At 38.4% G+C, this 20,729-nt stretch overlaps 1 protein-coding gene across 1 annotated transcript in view; it reads left to right on the forward strand.

Annotated features, from left to right (window-relative positions):
• The first annotated feature begins 223 nt into the window (after positions 1–223).
• The window catches only part of ube2f (ubiquitin-conjugating enzyme E2F (putative)), a 55,706-nt gene continuing 35,200 nt past the window's right edge, over positions 224–20,729 (forward strand). Inside the window, exons 1-5 of the mRNA XM_034134401.1 lie at positions 224–441; positions 3,721–3,894; positions 4,662–4,691; positions 6,917–6,982; positions 19,606–19,673. Of these exons, the coding sequence (XP_033990292.1) occupies positions 3,780–3,894; positions 4,662–4,691; positions 6,917–6,982; positions 19,606–19,673 (279 nt within the window). The 5' untranslated portion in view covers positions 224–441; positions 3,721–3,779. The remainder of the gene's footprint in view (positions 442–3,720; positions 3,895–4,661; positions 4,692–6,916; positions 6,983–19,605; positions 19,674–20,729) is intronic.

Genomic DNA, 20,729 nt, shown 5'->3' on the forward strand with positions numbered 1-20,729 from the left:
TTACTGAAGTTACAATTTCAATGCAGGAATTTAAATTATAGCATATTATTTTTACAATTTTATTACTTTAACTTTGTATTTTTACTTTTCTATTAATTTCCATAGCTGAAAATGCTAGAACAGACCTTTGTATACAGTCTATCTATGGAACCAGCTCGTCCTCTGCTCTGCGGAACTGATTATCTGCCGCCATGTCTACCCGGACAACAATAACAAACGGCATTCACTGCGCTTCCGTTGCCCATGACACCGGAGCGAAGTTCTGACAGCTGATTCCCCAATCAGTTTAAATCCACTCCGAGTCCCAAATAATCACTTTTTAAAGTTATTTATAGTCCGACGTGCGTCCTATAACCTCCGGCTGGAGTCGCAGACAGCGCCTTGAACCGAGGAGTGCGGATTATTATGGTGTAGCAAGGGGCGCTAGCTCTGAGACAGAAGGTAAAACACAACGCTCAGAAAACACACAAGCTAACACCGACTAGCACACATACTTCATCAACAACTCGCGTGTGACTTCACTGAATCAAAACGAAGTGACATGTCCTCGTGCACTCAAGCACACGTGCGGAAAATAAGCCTTAGCTGAGACTGTTTTAAAGCTTGGACATAGTGTTTTAGCTAGCTGATATTAGCTGCAGTGTTAGCGGTTTGTTATTGCAGTGGGTTAACGAGTTAAAAAGTAAAGTGACGAAGCTATAACTTTACCTATAAAAGTGTTTACATTAGCATTAATATTCCTTTTAGCTCCGCAAAAGGTGTTGTCGCGAGGAATACGCACTTTTACGTGTTTCAGTATCGAGTTAGCTGGACTAATTTTGTCTACCGTGAGTTACAGGGTGTATTTATTTACAGAGCAAGTACACTTAACATCACTCTACCAATGTATCCTTTATATTGGTTATGTAAATAAGTTTGACATACTGTTCCAATGTGTGTACACTTGTGTGGTAGAGCCAGGGTACTTTAGTCTGATTACACAGCAGATCTTTCATTATTGTATTTGCTAGTTGTATAAGCCTATTTTTTGCTTCTGCTTCATGGCTCTGCCCCTACCCCTGCAGCTACTTGACTAACATCCAGTTACTTTGTGTCAGTGAGCCACAGGCCAGGGTGCAGTGACTGACAGCTCAGGCTGCTGGGCTGTGAGTCAGACTCAGTGACACACATGTTATGGCTCTCTGATACCTGATGCCTTCACCCTTTGCTACTTCTGCTCCCCAAATGAGCTCCCCCGGTGCTCATTGGACACACATTCATCAGAGATGTTAGTGATCTGCTCCCCTATAAAGGTTAAAAGACCTTCTTCTGCACCACCTGCAATATTAAGTGTAATATTGGGCAGACAAATTAAGGAAACAGGATAATACAGCAGATGTGCATTGAGTGACTGATACAAGCAGTGTGTCATACAGTACATTTCTTTGGAAGAAATCATGTCGCAGCACCATGCAAAGAGGTTGCAGACTTCTTTGAAAGCTTGACATTCCCTGAAAGTAGTGTTTTAAATGGTCATTTATTGGTGATGTTATATGTTTACATACTGTATCCTGTTTGTTTCTATTTGTCTGTGTGTCCTGATCCATTTATATAAAAACCTGTCTGAAAATTAGCAGATCAGACTTTGGCCACTTTGTGATGTCACAATGTTTTTTTGGGTTGTGCAACCAGTAGCCAATAACCAACCAAGGTAACACCCATCTTATCACCTGAGTCTCCTCCTAGAGCACCATTGTGTTCTTTTAAACATAACACTCCTCATAGGGGAGTGGCAGTTAATTTGCAATTAAAGCTACAGATACTGAATCAGCACTTTTGAAACAACGCTGAAACAGAGGGGATTATGGGATGCTGCAATGAACACATGATCTGTGTGTATTTCAAACCAAACACTTCACAGACATGTTTTGTATATATCTGATACCTATAATATATTGTTGAAAAAGAGTATAATAGGGGACCTTTAAATTATTATGTTATTAATTAATTCAAAAAATAATGTATACCATATTTTGATACATTATCTTTCCCAGACTCAACCGGAAATTGTTTTACAGCAACTTTCAGGACATGTCAAGCTTTCAAAAACATTGTTTAACAGTAAGACATTTGCAAGGTGTGAATATTTTCATCTTTCAGTTTAAAGAATTTAAATGTCAAACATACAGTAAATGATGGCTTCCTGCTTAGTGTCTAAGAGGGAAGTTGGAAGATTCATGATGTTGAAACATGCTTTTGTCCTCTACTACTCTGCTGTTACCGTTATCTGCTGAATATCATGCAGTTTGGCCAAATTGCTGTTAATTCTATCAGTTCTGATGCTTGTCACTGTAGGCTCCCTTCTGCCAGATAAATTCAATTTTTATGATATGATATTTTATCTCTTTTCCGGCAGATGGTCTAAATGTAACTCTTTAAACATATATTGCATCCATTTTTTTCGTCGTAGAGAATAGAGACAATTGTTATTGCTGTGGTATTGATCGCCTCAGTTTCTGGCTGCATGTAGTCTCATATAACAAGTCTATAACTCATTTGGCACCACACGTCTTTTCTTAACGGGGAGTCCTTATTGCAATTGACTCCTCTAATCGATGTCAAGCACTCAATTATACCACCGTAATTAAATGTTGTCATAGCTGTTAGTTTATTGCTATAGGAAGTAAAGGAAGGAGTATAATGAGACCTTATTATTTCCCTGTGTCTTGCTCATTAACCACTTGCTATTTCTGTCCCTATTACCCCTTTGCCTATATATGAGACCTGGTTAGTCTGAATATGCATGATTGAAACGCTGAAACTTAATGTAGAATTACAACATGATGTGATTTTAAGATCTATAATTTAACAGCTAAGCTTTGGCCTTATAGTATGTATAACATATGATGTACCTGAAAGACCCTTTCCTTGCTCTATTGTTGTTTTCATCCATCCAGCTTTGAAGTATCTATATCTGCTTAATCTGTGCAGTGTCATGGGGGCTGAAGTTGTCAAGCTGTCAAATCAAGACCAAGCCCCAAGGCAGAGAGCAGGGCTTTGAAGTACATTTTCTTAATAACAAAACAGTGGTACTGCAACTTCTGTGATATTATACGGTCAAAAAAGACTCCTTCCCCTTGAATAACAATGTGAAAGGGACGTCTGTATATCAGCATATCATTTTCTTGAGATAAATCACCTTCACAGTACGAACTCTTGAAAAGCCCTCATTTCAATTATTAGGTTCTAAAGTTGTGAAATGCGCTACAGCTGAATCCAGAGTTATTTTCCAATAATTGGACTGAGCCGAGACCGACTGTGACTGAGTGGATTGGAGCCGGGCCTAGGGAAAACCCAAGTGCTTACGTGCTTACGCTGAATGGGCCCAATACATGCGGAAGATCGCTGGAAGGTCCATGGAAGATCCCTTTTTTTCTTGGGGGAGAAGAGAGTCAGGCCATTTTACATTAATTTGCCACTGCGAATCTTTCGCTGTAATGAACGGGCCCTGCCTCTAACGCTGTATCCAGTTGTCTTTATACATCTATGGTCTACTTTAGATAGACGACAAATGAAATTCAATACAGTTTGAAATGTAGATTTCACAGTTTACCTTGTGTGCACGTCTTTGTAGTAAGAGAGTAAGCCAGAAGAGATATTGAAATGAACTTTTTGTGTTTCCCCCCCCCCCCTTTGTTCTCCATTGACTGATGTATTCTCTATGTTCCTTCTGATTGTCAGGCTTTTTAGCAGCACAGTGCAGTGGTGGGCAGACCGAGGCAGACCACAGCAGCGCAGCCATGCTTACGTTGGCCAGTAAGCTAAAGAGAGACGATGGAGGGAAGACGGGCCGTGCCTCTGGGGCCTCCGACTCCACCCACAGGGTCTCCATCAGGGACCGCCTCCTTACCAAAGGTACCGGTATTTTGTCAGCTCGAATAATGACAACAAAACAGACACATATTTGGGGATTTACTCCAGGTAGATAACGTTTTTTTTTGGTTGTTTCTCAATACAGGAATATACATTTTCACGCTCCTCTTCTTCCATGAATGTTCTGTTCCTTGTTCTACATTTCTATTTCTCTCTTTTCATTTCTTTTCACTCTGTCCATGTTTTTGCTTCTTGTTCCGTCTGTTTTATTTATAGGTATTTCTAGTTGCCTTGGCTTCCCAACACATCTCCCTCCTCTCTCTGTCCTTTTACATTTTAAAGGACTGTCCTTGTCCTTTTCAGCTTTTAGCTCTATTGTTTTGTCTTGCCTCATGTTTACTCTCTTCTGGATTATCACCTGTATTTGTTTTAGTCTATACATTTACTTAAACAGATACTCCATTGGAGCGACTTATTTTTCCTTAGGTACTGAGGTAAGGTTTGGGTTAAAGGTCAATACAGTTCTTAGACAGGAAACTGCCTAATGAGCTGGCTTGGGACCAGCACTTCATACAACTCAAACTAAGGTTGCCAGGCTTTTAGTCATTTCTGTTTGAGTATAACACCATAATACGTAGGTCTTGTGAAGAAAAAAAACCTGCCCTCTGGTGCATTTTTTGTTTTACTTATCTTTCCTGCTCTTCCAGGAAACACACTTGTTCTATTATCTCTATCTGTTTCGAAAAAGCAACTGATACTGTATCAGTTTGTCGCTCCTTAATTATGATTCTTTCTTTATCTCTCTACAGAAGTTTCAGAACTTGAAGCCCATCTCCCTAGTAAGTATGCTATTTTTATTGAATTATTATGTTTTTTATCGACTAAGAACACTGCATAATAATACAAAAGAGAAAAGATTATATTTGCCAGATTTGAGCTAATAGCTAATTACCATCTGCAGCCCCTGGTCAAGTGCGTTACCCGTTACATGCCGTACACACTGATTTTACTTATACAATTTGTTGAGTCAGACACATTCTTACTGCTTTTTCTATCAAAATAGCACAAATTTTGGAATGTATCACTTCAATAAAGGTGGCAAATATGCCTTATATTATTTTGTATTTATCTGTCCACGTCCAAACTTTTCATTTAAGGCTATTCAGTCTGAATTATTGACTGATTAAAAAAAATACATAGGATATACAGTGGTGCAGTGATGATGTATTTTTGTAGGCTGTAAGTGGTAAAAATGCTAACTCTGTTCTGGGTTTGAACAGTCATTCCTGCACTACTTTACAGTATAACTAATTGTAAAGCATTTCATTTCATCAAACAACTCTGATTTTCCAGATCACCCGGCTCTTCCACATACATGTTTTCTGTATTGAGCTGGAAATGAGCCTAAGTAAACAACATGTGTGCTTTGAGCCTTACTCAGGCTTCATGCTTGTTATACTTCTGGCCTCAGGATGTATTTGCTCAAACAGACTGTGACCCCCAAACTGCTATTTAGTTTAATTAGAATTTATATTAAAGTTTATCGGATCTTCGTTGCTCAGTTGTCTGGTTATTATTATGCATGAGGGCTGAATTAATTATCATTGCTTTGGCTGAACTCAGCATGTCGGCTGTTGTTAGTGGTCTGATGAGTTTCCTCTCTCAGCTGAGGATCATGAAATCCAGGGAAGTAAACACGTTACGCAGCCCACAGTGTTGATGAGAAAGTAAGAAGAAGACTTGTTTAGCTGGAAAAATTTGTTTTATTATACGTCTTGTAGAAAAGACATGTGATAATATTGGCTCAAAGCTAATGTTTGCACCTAGCTACTACAGTGCTTTTAATTTTTCTTCTGTATGGTTTTCGTTTATCAAAGCAAATGAAATCAAACTTTATTTATACAGAATTTTTCATACACAAAGGTATGGAAGAGGATTAGGGCCAGATGTCAAATACAATTGAGATCTAACCAAAAGTGATTTTTTTTAAATTATTTATTTTCCATGATTCTGACTTAAAAAAACATTTAAAAAAATGTCACAATTCTCAGATTATAGTCGGAATAAGGATTTTTTATTTATTTAAATGTGGTCAGATCTCCAAAACCATCACATGGGGCCCTAATCCTCTTCAGTACACAAGTAACACGAAGTGCGGTACAACTTTAACTCACGGTATAATGAAAGTATTAATAGACCTGACAGTTCTAGATGGTTCATAGGTTAAAAGCTAATTTGATAAATAGCTTGGACCAAAACCATTAAGAGCTTTAAAAACCAATGAAAGTATTGTAATGATTAACTTAAGGTTAGTTCATTCTTATAGCACACACAGGCAATTCAAAGTGCTTTACAAAACGCAATGACACGCTTTGTATTGTAAATACAGTTGATGCTACAAGAGGTGCAGGTGTTAAATCACCTCTGAAAAGCATTGGCAAATATATATGTTTTCAACCTTTAAAACCCTTTTAATGCCATCAACCTGCAGAAGTAGTGCAGAAGAAAAGCGACTCTGATTAACTGTAATCAAACAAATAAACATAAACTTGGGGCATGGAACATGCATACATCTACTCAATAGCCTTGTTGAAAACTCTATTCCGATTGGTCAGTTAAGGTATTCTATGGTCTGTTATTTAAATGTAAAGGACAAAGTTGATTTCCTTTACATTTATACCACACACGTTATAGAAGTCTCACTATATGTGGTAGCCTTATGTATCCAGAGTATCATTTTAAACTGTGGATTCAGTGAAAAGAGCTGATGTAATGTTGATTTAGTAAAAAAAGAATTCCAGCACATGATGTCATTTGTCTAGGGTGCGGTACATGTGTTTGAACAGCAGGGGAGGATGTGGTGCCACATGGAGACCCCAGGCATAAATCCTGCTAGCTGTGATGACAGAATGAACACTGTGGCTCGAGATGGACTTTAATAAAAGTGTTAGTGTTAGTGTCATTATTTGACACAGAGAAAAGTAATGGTAGACCTTCATGGAGCTACTGCTGGCTTTAACCCTTGACCAGACTAACTAAACTCCTGTCATTTGCTTTTGTTCAGGTACATGCAAAGCCAGTTTCCCAGATGAGGACAAGCTGCATCATTTTCAGCTGGCAGTGTCACCTGGTAAGAGAAAAATCATCCGTCTGTCCCTTGGTACACATAACTGCTCCCTAATGAGAAAATAGTGACAGTCAATGTCAGTTTGGTTTCCACCCCTGCAGTGTTAGGATTGTGTGCACTTATTGCAGCAGTGTTTGTGGCTGCTTACTAGTTTTGTGGTTTTTAAACACATACAAAAACCCAAAGAGAATCAAACATCACATTTAATGGTTATGATACACCACACCTATATATATGTTGTGGGGAAACCCAGCAAGGAACCTGAACCAGGATTTTGACACTTAAATGTACTGGTCAAACACTATAAAAAAGGTAATATTTGTTTAATGTCGGAAAAATAGCTTTTCAGTTTTTTATACTATTATCACGTGATTTGGATTTGATCAGAATCGCAACACTTTATTTATCCTGGGGGAATTAGATTTTTGTGACAGTTGTTCCATTTCTAAATGAAATAAAAGTAAAACAAAAAATATAATAATTAAAAAAGGAAATAATATAAACGTAAGAAGTTAAAGTAAGAATTTCTTAAAAAAAAGCAATAAAATAAAACATTTAATATAAAATGAGAAGTTAGAGTAAGATGTCCAAAAAGTTCAAATAAAACTGCTAAAAACATTTTTTATAAACATAAGAAGTCAAAGTTAAACTGTGCAATGGTAATGGTACAATATATAAAATGTATATTACAATATATAGAGGGGTATATTAGTATTACATTACACTGTATTTAATTGACTAGTATGACATAAAGGGCTGCATTCTGAAAAGTTGATTCATCATTGGAGACGACTGAGTGCTTTTTTTCCACCAAATTCCTGCACTTTTTCTTAGTTATGTCATTCCACAGAGGCTAAACATTTACAAACTAATTCTAAAAATGACCTAACCACAAATCTACCGGAGGGCAGCATAATGCCGGGCGGCAGCGTAGAGTAAGACAGCCTGACTCGTGTCTGTTGTCAGCTCGGCTGCTCTCAGCTCAGATGCAGACTGTCAACGAAGGCTGCTAAACTGCTATTGAACCAGACGCTGGAACGACCTCCTCCACTGCCGTCCGCTGGGATTGACTCTTCAGCCGACAGCACTGTCAGCAGAAGAGAGGCTCTGTGGTGTGTGAGGATTTTAAAACTCAACTGTCACCACTCTTTTTACTTTCTCTGATGTTTGTGAATCACAGGCGATGAGACAGGCATTAGAACTTGGGTCTTTTAGCTAAAAGAGACTAGAGGGTGATATAAGGGTTTAGTGAGGGGCAGCAGTTCTGAAGTAAAGAGTATGTAAGAAAACACTTCAGTTCTTACAGTATGTGAAGTGTTTATAAAAAGTAAAATATGTATAGATATGACAAATTAAGAACCACAGGCACATTACGTTTTGTGTTTATATAAATATTTAGTATTTTATTTTGATGTTTATATATATATATATATGTGTATGAATATATATATTTATATATATATATTTTTTTTTAATCTTTATTATTTTGCCTAAAATATGAGAATTTAAAAATAAATATAATAAAAACATATTTATAGCTATGACAAGCACTAACCACAGGCACATTATGTCTTATGTTTATATAAATATCTTTATTTTATTTTGTCATTGAACCTTCTTACTAACTAGATTATTACATTTATATACACATTTTTATTTTATTTTGTATTCATTTATTTGATCTTTAATTTAATTCATTCAACACATTTAACAAAACAATTATTATTAAATATATGATAATATTAAAATATTATTTTCTTGATTCTGACGACAAACTCCAGGATAACCTTTTACAACAAATGTGAGAAGTGGAAAATAAATTCTCATTTTAATGCGGCACAGTTCTCTGAATACTGAGTGCTCAGCAAAATATTTTCTTTCTATTTTTCTTAGCCTCAGCCTCCAGGGAGGACATGCAGCCACAACCACTGCTTTCTCATTGTATGCAGGGTTTGTGTGTACACATTGTTTGGGAGTATGTCATTTATGATAGAGTGGGGGGGACTGCAGATCTCAGTAAGCCAATTTGTGTCTTAAAGTATTCCCTTGAAAAGGCACTCCAGTCTTCTCTGGGTATTTTTCGACGTTACTGCAGCACCATCATTATTCCCCATGTCCAATAAGCTTTGCTCAGCAGTGTTCCCAGCTAAATGGGCCACCTGTCGAATACTGTACAAACCGAGAACACTGGTGTGGGACTAGCCGAGTCTCTGGAGGCTGTTTTACCACTTACTTCCTGCTATTATAACATCTATTAACACCGCTTAGACCAGATATAAATTCATTGAGGATAAATGTGTATAATTTTAAATGTTAAAGATTGAAATCATTATTAGGTTTAGATATAACAAATATTTGAAGAATGAAACAATGTTCGCCTCATTTAGCTGTTGGCCTTTGTTTTCTCCAAATTAGTTTAATGAAACTGTAGAGCTACAGCGGAAAGTCAATATTTACTGGCATACGTGACTGAAACAATCCTTAAATAATACAGCCATTTAAGAAGCTTGAGCTACCATATTTATGGTGTTTATACTATTTTAACTTTGGAAATTGTATGCGCTAATATCGCAAAATCTTACATGTGTTTTAAGTTTGAGCTCATTTTAAAAGAGCAAATCCCTTTTATTACATTTTATATGGTTACTTAGTTAAGTATTCGATTCTGATTGGTCAATTCAGACATTTCAGAGGTTGTTAATACTCGCTAACACACCGTGGCTTTAGATCATGGGACTATATTACTGCAGTCATATCAATCCGCAGAAAGAAGTCCGGTCAATTTAATGCCTGCTGTGGATAACAAACATTAGTATCAGAAACAATATGGAATACTTTTTGAATATTCACTTTTATATTTGTGTAGAGCTTGAAGCTTTGGATTCATGATAGCTAAACTGTCCCCAGTAAAGAAAACAAAAACAACGCAAGAGAAGGAAAGAGGTCAACAGACAGAGCGACGTCAGAGAAATCAAAAGGATCAAAAGGAAGTCAACACTTAAGGGAACACCGTATGGGTTCTGGTTTAAAGACTGGTTAATGAAAATAAAATCCACTGTTGGTTGGCCGTCGGGCTCCATGATCGTCCCGGTGTTTTATTTTCATTAATGACCCCCTCTTCCCACATTATCCGTTACTTAGAACAAGTGTTTTGTTGTGCTCTAAGAAAGTTCACGGATTATATTGTTTCTTCTTGACTTTTACGTTGTTCAGAGAGTCCTTCATAAACATGTTCTACGATTTGAATTTAATTTATTATGGCAAATTTCTTAATATGGCATTTAATGCTGCATTTTGAATGGGTTTCCTATTGTTTAAAGAGAGTTACTAAAGTCCCTGGCCTGCATCATTTTTTTGCCAACTAAGTTGTTTTGACATTTTTATGTTTTAGTAAGCGGTAAATTAATTGAAAGTTATTCTAAAGCTATTCTAGGCCATGTTTGTGAGTGTGTACGTGTGAGTTAAGTGCCAGTTAGTGTGTATATCTGTGATTCATCCATCTTCCTGCCACCCGAGTCGAGACGGTTTCTCCAGCTTAGATTTCACAAAGGTCTTTGTAAGCAGCATTTGCAGAGAAAAGCAAAGATCAGCAATTAGAGACGCGGATTCGGTGTCATGTTCTTAAAAAGAGGAGTTGATAAGGATATTGAGTTCTCAGAGAATGACACGCTCAATTATTCAGAGCCTCTGTCTCCCTCTTTTCACTTCCTTTCACTTGTTCTTCTCTGTTTATGTGTTTCTGTTCTCCCGTTGTTTCATCTCTCTCTCTTTTGTTCTTTTCCTTTTGCCTGCTCTGTCTGTTTCCCCTTGACTGAAAGCTAAGCAATACTGTTTTAGCACAGTTTTTTTATATTACAGCCTGGCACTACGCTACCCTTGAGCTAAAGCTAAAGGATCAAATTACAGTCTTAGATCCAAACGACCTACTGTATGTGCATATCAAAAGTGCATTGCAGGAATGAGTCCTTATACCTGGAAAGGAGATGGCTTTCCCAGTTCACTCGTCTTAGAGTCAACGTGTTGACTGTTTTTTGGGTGAGGGAGAGAAACTCCCTCTTGGGGGAACTTTGGGATTTTAGCCTTTGCAGGCCATTTACATGCACAACAATCAGAATCGGTTTAAGGTGTAAACATACAAGGAATTTGCTTTGGATGTGTGTACAAAGACACAAACAGAAGAATATTTAGCAAAAGAAAATTAAATAAAAATAGTACTGTTATAACAGCTATTTAAATCTTCCAAAATGCGATAGTCATTGCCATTGTGATGTTATCTTAAGGCTTACAAAATATGTCATCACTGCACCACTATATAATAATATTAAAGGGGACCTATTATGCTATATTTGCAAAAAATATATTGTAGGGCCATACCTATATAAAACATGTCTGTGAAGTTTTTTGCTTCAAATACCAAACAGATCACCCATTGTAGCCATGCCTCATACCCCTCTATTCCAGCCCTGTTCCAAAAAGGCTGATTCTGTGACCGTAGCTTTAAATGGAACAGCAGCTGCTAGCCACGTCCCTTTGTAGCGTCACGCAGCTTTCCCCTGCTAAGAGAGATTTCTACCGGGAGAAACTCAGCTAAACGCTGCCGTGATTAAATGTCATATTATGCTCCAAACCACTTCAAGCATTATTTCTGAAACAGTATGGAGCTCAAATGTTTCTCTCTCGCAGGGTTTACCGCAATGACATTACGTTACACATATTCTCTCCAGTACAGCGTTAGCTCTGAGTGTTAGCATGCTTGCTAATGTAAACACAGACCATATTACTCCCAAAACACGGTGCGCATTGTTTCTGATACAGCACATAGCTTGACATGTTCTTTCTTAATAAGTGTTTACCGCTAGAAGAGTGCCATTATATGTATTATATATAACAACTTTACTCTAAGTGCCTCCTGCAGACATCCTGCTGAATACACAGACACACAGCTGCGAGAGGGGATTCAGCTAGACGACTGTATATGGAGACGATAGGTTGGGACGTGTCACGTGTGCCACATTTCACCAATGACGTCATAGGAGCCAAATCCTGGATCTGCTCGTTTGCACCCCCGTTTTTTTTGTTTGCTTTTTAGAGTTGTGGAGGAAAAGAGAGAGGGTTGTATTTTCTGAAACTGTGTGAGTCTCCTTACACACCGGGGACACATATTTATGTATAAAAGATATCAAAAAGTGAATTTTGCATAATAGGTCCCCTTTAACTAATATGCTGCAATAGAAGCCTTTATGTGACCTTTCAAGAGGGAAATAGAGTGAACTAAATTATTCTCGATTTTTCTTCCAGCTGGTAGAGAAAAAACTAGAGCACATTTCTAAAAACACTAATAAGTTACCATATATCACTTGACAACTTCTTCAGGAGGAAATTAGGTATCCAAAAATATCACATCAATTTTCTCTCAAAGACCGAAGGTGCTAATTAGAACACATTTTTATTTGCCAATTTCTAATTGAAGTGAGACTGGTGGCTGAGAGCAGAATATTTCATATTGTTTGATTTTATTGTTTTACACTGTGTTATGTGTTAAGATCTCTGTAATGATTGCGGAAAAAGGTAGGACCCAAATGCAGACTACAAAAAGGGTAAAGGTCTATAAACAAAAGCGAGCTTTATTTAAAAGCTGAAAAAACAAAAACATGGCATGAATCGAAAAACATAGATAGTGCAAGGTAAAACACACAAAACTGACCGCGACCAACATGGAGGGAGACAGGAGAAACAAACAATGAACCGACAGGGGAACACAGGAAGAGACAAGACTAAATACAGGGAGGGGTAATCACGAGACGAGAAACAGCCGGGCAGGGAAGGAGAAACACAAGGGCAACAGGTGAACACAATCAGACAATCAGACAATCAGACACACCAGGGAAACTAACGACAGAGAGGAAAACACAGGGGTTGCGGTCGAATAGTCCAAAAATCAGCTCCTAAGTTCTAACCCTATCGTCTATTCCTTGACCTCTGAGTGAAATGTCACGGGGTTAAGGGATAGTGGATAGGAGAATTCAAAAGGATTTAGGAGAAGAGACTGCGGTACTTTAGAGAATCCGACTGCACTTTCACTATCCAACGTGTTTATGATGCGCCAGCGGAGGTCATAAATGTGCGCCTGCTGCACAGAGAAACATATTCTTCATGACCAAAGTTGGAATTGAAATAAAAAAGGAAAGTGAAACTTATGCTCGTCACCCTCTCCCTCCGGTCCTCATTAATACAAATGATCCCAATACGTATGATTGTATGAAAAGATCTTAAAATCAATACAAATGTATTTATTATAAACGTTAGTCCTTAACATCTATCACTGTGTATATCACCATTCAAACATCTTTTTAAAAGTTGAACAAACCCCACACAGCTCAGTAAAGACTGTGAAATGTTGACTTTATTTGATCATTTCAGTAAAAACTAACGTTCATATTTCTCTTTTTGATTATAATACTGATGGACGTTCAAAACAAAGCACTTTGGCAACTTACCACATACGTTTTAAAATGCTTAATAAGCACCGTAACTTTCATGATATCATTTCTCGTTCATAATCGGTTGTAACCGTGAACGGCCGACTGTTGTGTGACGGCAAATGCCGCGGCCGCAAGGCATTGTGGGGCAGCATTTTCTCCTCTCCTTTCGGTTAGGGAGGTCCAGTGGTTCCTAAGCTAAAGGAGGTTATAAAGGAAGTTTGAAACCTCCTTTCCTTTCATTTAGAGAATTCGAACGGCACTTATCATGGCTGCCACTGAGGGACTTCCGGGTCATTTCACTCCGTTAGGAAGGTTCCTAAGCTAAATGGACTATTCGACCGCAACCAGGGAGAAGGACCAGAGAAGAAACAAGGAGGAAAACATGAAACAGGGAGAAAAGAACAGCAAAACAAAACCCATTACCAGACACACAAAACTAAAACCGTGACATAACACCAAGATCGTGACATTATGTCTAAATATTTAACCAAAAAGTTGTTTAACTAACATCAATCTAACATTTGTTTGACATAAAAACCAAACACAGAACAATATTCTTCAAGCTCAGATCATCTGGAATGTCTCTTTAGTTACTCCATTTAGATTAGTTTCCTTTTCCCATGCAAACGCTCTGTGCCGTGACCCCTCGGCTCCGGACCCCTGTGTCTCTCAGGAATGGGGACAGCAGCAACACTTTGGGGTGAACACGTTCTCACATCATTGTTTGGATTATTAGAAAAAAAATTATGAAGACTATAGACATGCAAATTATATTGTCTTTGAGTTTTAGTTGTGTTGTTGTCCCCATTGCTACAGAAACCTGCAAGCAGTTAAAAAAAAAAATCATTACAAATGGCCATATTATAAGAAAGGAAGGTGTGTTACATTTATGGCAAAATGCATAGCCCTAGTTTAGTCCTTCTTTCATACACACAATGACCTCATTTTGGCAACAAAAAAAAGCACATAAAGAAAGACTCAGTCAATACTTTGTGCAAGGATCTTAGGTAGCAATCTTATCTTACAGTTATTTGAAAAATGTCTGTAACACCTTTGGTTCTTCTTGCAAGTTGTGAAGTTCAAACTTGTGTTAACAGCTTTTCCACAGAGTGACGATGTGTGTCATGTCTGGGCTTGGGTATTCATACGCTTATAGTTATATGGCTTTGCAAACCTCCAAACTTGAGATGAATTATGCTTAAGTTTGTCTCGTGTCTTTCTAAAACAGACACTTTGCCTTTGGTCTATTTGTGGATTCCCTATTTTGGAGCAGAATCAAAAGCATTTAAATGTTGGCTTGCCAAACGGACGCTTGGCCAAAAAAAGAAAGAAAATAATAGTAAGATAATTACACATTGGGGTTTCAGTGATTATGCCATTGTTGGAGGTTGGTGGTGCTTTGTTGCTGCTGGTGGGGTTGTTTTTCTGTTGAAGGACAGCCAATGAGGTTACACAGGCGGTCATCAAAAGTTCATCTCTGCACAGGCGTGTGCATGTACGTGCTCATGTAACAGTTACAGTACAGCTGTATGGGTAAAGCGTGTTTTATAGCCATGCTGCATTTCAGTATTATTTGTATTGCAGAGTTTCCTGTATTGGGATGCCCTCAACGTCCTGGGAAACATACTTTGGTACTAATAGCCGCTTTCACACCAAATACTTTGCCGTACTTAGTGCCGGCACTTAGTGCCCGGCACTTAGTACCCCCATGGAACTAAGTACAGATCGCGTTCACACCGGAATAAGTTCCCTGAGGGAAGATTACGCAAATGAAGCCGCTGACGTCACTTCTTCTTCTTCTGCTTTGGGTTTACTGGCAGCCCGCAAACAACTTCACGGCGTATACTGCCACCCGAAGTCCCTGGCCGGAAGTCCCCGGAGTTGGGGACTCCCAGCAGCTTCTACTGAAGCCTTCCGAGTAAATCGCCAGAACGCCGACACCTCCTCATCACTCCACCGCTCCCATTTTTTTTTTGTGTTGCCATAAGTTATTCTCTCTCCATTGGTGCGCGGGGCTAATGCTAATGCTAATAATGCTAATGCCACAAATACAATGGCGGCTTCACAAAACTTTTCAGAGTTTTACGGGGCGTGGTTTGCAATTTGCCCAGCCAATAGAAATTGGTACTTTTTTGGTACTTTTTTGGTACCACCTCTCTAGCAGGCACTAAAAATGGGGGTAAAAGTTCCCGGCACTAAGTACTCTTTTTGGTGTGAACGCAACATAAGGGGTACTAACGGAACTAAACGGGAAAAGTACGGGGAAAAGTACTCCGGTGTGAACGCGCCTATTGTGTTTTTTGTTCCACTAAGTACCGCTATACTGTTGTGGGATGAACGTTTTGGTTTGGTTACTGTTAATTTAGCAATATGTAATAGGGAAACACCAATGTAACGGCCGATTGGGCTTATTCAGAGTTAATGTGATGAAAGGCTGAAAAACAGTTGTACTTGTTTTCCGAAAAACATAAGCATTTGTATCTGGCTCTAGCTATATTGCGAATCTTAGCATTGTTTTGTTATCGGCTGAGAAATTTGACATTGGTGCATTTCTGGTTGGTCAAGATTTGGTTATTGAACAAACTCTGCTAGCTAGCTTGTCAACTGTCACAGGTATGCAGGCCTGTGCTGGAAAAGACTCATTGTTCCAGTAAACTGAAGACACTCATTAATTATTTCTGACCTCTGACTGGCACTTTTAGTCAGTAGATGCTTTCTGTCTGCTGTCTTTCTTTCGCCCTTTCAGTTTGTTACTTTTTGTTATTCTCTTTTTTTATATCCATCCAGCCCTTGGTTTGGATCTATAGCGGTTTCTTTTGTTAACCTTCGTACTGCCTAACTGCGGTATCTCTTTTTCACACAGTGTTTCACTCCCTCTATCTCTGCACATTAATAATACAGGGAGGACTGTTTGTGCGGTCTAATTCAATTGTACCTCTGTCTTTGTTGCAGTGAATGGTATCTGGGAGGGCGGTAGGACAGCTCTTTTACAAAGCAGGCCTTATCTCAAATTGCTCAGTGTTTGAGAACACAGACGACAGTCGAGAATGAGAACAGCTTGCCTTTATGCCAATGCTTAATGGGTGTAAATAAAAACACGACTTTTAAGTGCTATTGTTACCGTGTCAGAGCAATAAATAACCATTTTCTTTTGTACATTTGTATTGCTTTATGTTTTAAGGTGTTTTTAATATTTTTGTGTTTTTGTATATTTAACTATAGTATGTAATCGAAGTATATTTTATAGTCCATTTACAAAAGTTCAGCAAGGTACTTTTAGACTAAAGGTGCAAAATTGGATACTGGCTGCTCAGTTAATAGAGCACATAAACAGGTTAGGTCATTACACAGCTTATTTTCAAGGACTTTCCTTTTCTGTCTATCTCTCTCAGACGATGTCACGAGTATCAGTCCACCTGTGTGAGGTCCGATTAGTCCACTTATTTATTTTGTCCAAAACTGATCCTGTGTTAATTGGTAAGTGCTGTGTTATTCCTGTCCTTTTCTGACAGCGTGACACAATAAGATCACAGCTATCCAACTAATTAAAGTCCCCTCACATCCTATGTCCTCTATGAACCTTTAAGTGGCTTGAAAGGCTACAGGTAGGGAGAGATGAGGAGAGTGGCTGACGGAGAGAGACAGCTTACAAACCTAGTAACCTATCGAAGAAATTGCCGCAATTGACTAAGAAAAATCTTATCTTTAATGTGCGTAAAAATCTCATACTTGTTTTTCTTCTTGCATATGTGTTTTCTCTTCATTTTTCCAAGCACAATCTTGAAACTTGTCAGATATTGGCCTGAGGACAATTTGACCGGTTGAAAACCATTCAAATATTTTGGGGGTTCCGATGTAGCCAAGACTCTATTTGCCATGGGCCTGTCATTTTTTATATGCGGATTAGCAAAAGAAGAACTGAGTTAAAAGGCAAAGTCCATGACCAGAGTTTTTCACAAGATGCCATTTCACACTCAGTTAATGGTTTATCTTTAGCCAATCGTTACTCAATTGTTGTTGGACAGAGCCAATTTTGCTTGGTCTGAGATTACATTTTGACCTGCATGTAAACAAAACCCGCTCAAACATGATTGGTTAATGGGCTGCTGCCTAGCTCACTTGGTTGAGCAGCAGCCCATTAACATTCCCCTCTACAATCTACCTTTCTAATGATGACTAAACTGCCGACACATATCTTAAAGAACAAGAACAGGATTGGTCTGTTCCCAATGATTGTGGTGTACTAGGTGTGAAAGTGTGTGTGTGTTCGTGTGTTTGTGTAATGAAGTCCGCCATTGCGAGATTGAAATGGAGGATTAAGCCATGATTATGTTTGACCTTCAGAATGTTTTCATTGAAAGGTCAGACATCAGGGGCCTCATTTATAAAGGGATATACGCTCAAAAAATGGCGTACGCCAGTTTCTACGCAATGTTTGCGATTTATAAAATACTAACTTGACGGGAAAATGTGCTGTCCTCCACGCAAACTCTAACCCATGCGTACGCACTAAGCACACAAACGGGAGAGACGAGAAACTGCGACACCGTTGGCAGAAGGAAGAATGGAGAGAAATATGTGGAAATAATACCATAAATAAAATGTTACCTCTCATTTATCATATGAAGAATTCATTTTCAAACATTGATTAAAGCCAATCTTAAAATGATTAAACAAACGCCTGTTTGAGACTCCTCAGTGCACACAAAAACATAACTTGGAGAAATAAATAAATACGGATATATTATTTAAAACCACCTCGAATATGTTGTGTTAATGTTATGAAATGTTTTCTCATAAATGATGCGGTAAGCAGGAGGACAGAATTACGTCTAAACTGACGCCGTTTTGCATTTCTATAGGTTGTAGATACGAGCATGGTTTTATATACTATCACGTTTAATCGTGTTTTATGCCGTTTGCCAAGACTTGATAAGTCGCTCGTAAAACACAGGAGGTATGGAAACTAAGAACACCATATGTGGTAAATTGTACAGCTAATATAACACAACACATTAGTTGTATTTCCTTTAACTGGTGGATTATGGATATATAGTTGCTGATCGACAGCTGGAACACAAACCACCAAATACAACAAAAATAATTCAGATCCAATCCGGAGGGATTCCCCGATCATTTCTTACAGTTTCTCATCAAGGGGGTGTCTCCTGTCCCCGGGACAAACACACTGCCTGAGGAAGGTTATGTGTATTTTTTTTGTCATTAACTTTTTTCGGACCACTTATTTATTTATTTTGGTGACGATCCGACCTCCATGCTGCTACTCTGGTTCAAACTGCATCCACCAAACAATATGATTTATCTCGACCTCCCCACAATAACCTAAATCTGACACGGTGTGAGATGTCTTTTTTAGCTGTTCTGTCGTAATTTCCTGCGATCTTCTTCATGCAGTCAGTCAGAATGAATGAATGGGCGTTTCTTTGACTATTTATAGGCAAATATGGGCGTTACGTGAAGCCTGCAAAAGCTGCGCCGCATTTCGAGTCGATTGTGATTTATAAAGGGAAACAGGCGTAGGAAGTGCCGTACGCACTTCCTACGCCGGTACGCAATGTTTTGTGAATCGGAAAATGTCGGAAAATGTCTGTACCTATTTTTTTGCTTTGTACTACGTAAGCAACCTTCTCACGTCAATCCTACGCAAGGCGTTATAAATGAGGCCCCAGGTCTTTACTCCCCTGAGATAAGATTTACTTCTCCATTTGCTGGACTATCTCCGCTGTCTTCTTTCATGTTTGAGTTCAGATGCAACTTCCTTCATATCAACGACGGTCGTCACACGCTTCATCTTTAAATCAGATCCGACTGGCAAGCTTTTAACCATTTCTTCTTCTTCCAGTATGCAATTGGCAACAGCCACTGCCTATTTCTTTTAATCAATTCCTAAAAAACGGTAGTGCATGGAAACAAGCATCAATCACAATTTTCTTCTGCAGATTTTTTTTTATTCTATAAAAATGTGCTTTACAATTAGTTGGAAACCTGACTTAGGTCAATGGTTAAAGCCCTCTTTCCATTGGCCTTTGTACATGAATGATTGTCATTAAACACAAACTCTATTGTCGTGTGTTCATTATTGAAATCCCTTCTCTTCTGTTTTTTTCCTCCATTTTCTTCCAGATGAGGGCTACTACCAAAGTGGAAGGTTTCAGTTTGAAATAGATGTCCCAGAAGCCTATAACATGGTGGTAAGTGTTCCAATTATCTCTCATCATTTTGGAAAGTAATAGTCTGGGCTGTATTTTATGCATATATGCATTTGGCAGCAGCTTCCTGTGTTTGAATAGAAACTTCCAGATTTGCTTTGCATGAAACATTCTCCAGCACAGTAGTGGTGCCCTAAAAATCTAAATGTAATGTGAAATGTAAGCAAATGGCATTAATATCACATTTCCTTTCAATACAATTCATAAATGATATCAAAGTAGTGGCATTTTCTTATCTCTTAGTGGAAGGACTTCAAATAACCGCATATTATTTTCCACCTGACCTTCATGACTTGCGTGTTTTTTTCTGTTCTTCTATTCATTCTTGGCTTTATCTCACCGTGCCAGTGTGTGCCTGTGTGTGTGGGGGTATCTTTTGTTTTTGTCCGTATGTAACCCTGAACATGTATGTGTGCCTTGTATCTCAGTCTTTTTTCTGAGCCTTTTATCACACACAGTTTCTCTCTGTTCTGTGGCAGTTTATGACACCTGCCACGGACTGATAAATAATAAACGTTCATTCATGAAAGGTTAATCTATTCATAATGTTGGCCCCAGTGGCTTGAAGTAGAGAATTACACCACTGACTGACTTTGGGTAAGAGAATATGACTCAGATGGTTTCAGAAGCACTCTTTATCAGTGTATGACCTGTAATAAAGTCACTTTTAAAGCTGTGTGAGGGTTTACATGGCCCAACAAGCACAACAAATCAGTCATCAGCCTGGTTTGAAGTCTTACCTGTAGCTCACATTACAAATATCCATTCCTTGACTTTTCTAAACAGCGTGTCATTGATTTTCCTTCAGACTTACAGGATTTAAGTTAGGTCTGTCGTGTAATTGGGTTTCTATCCATCAAGTTAACCAACATTTTTTAGTTTAGCAGTTACACAGCACGGGAAGTGCCCAGAACTGATGGAATCCAATAATAGCAATGACTAATAATGACTCAGAGATAATCTTAATTTAGAAGGGATCAACTGAACAATTAATATGGGCTGTAAATAATATCTGGATTTATTTGAGATTTGGAAAAG

Source organism: Trematomus bernacchii, unplaced genomic scaffold (assembly GCF_902827165.1).
Source record: "Trematomus bernacchii unplaced genomic scaffold, fTreBer1.1, whole genome shotgun sequence".
In the NCBI taxonomy this organism is placed as follows: domain Eukaryota; kingdom Metazoa; phylum Chordata; class Actinopteri; order Perciformes; family Nototheniidae; genus Trematomus; species Trematomus bernacchii.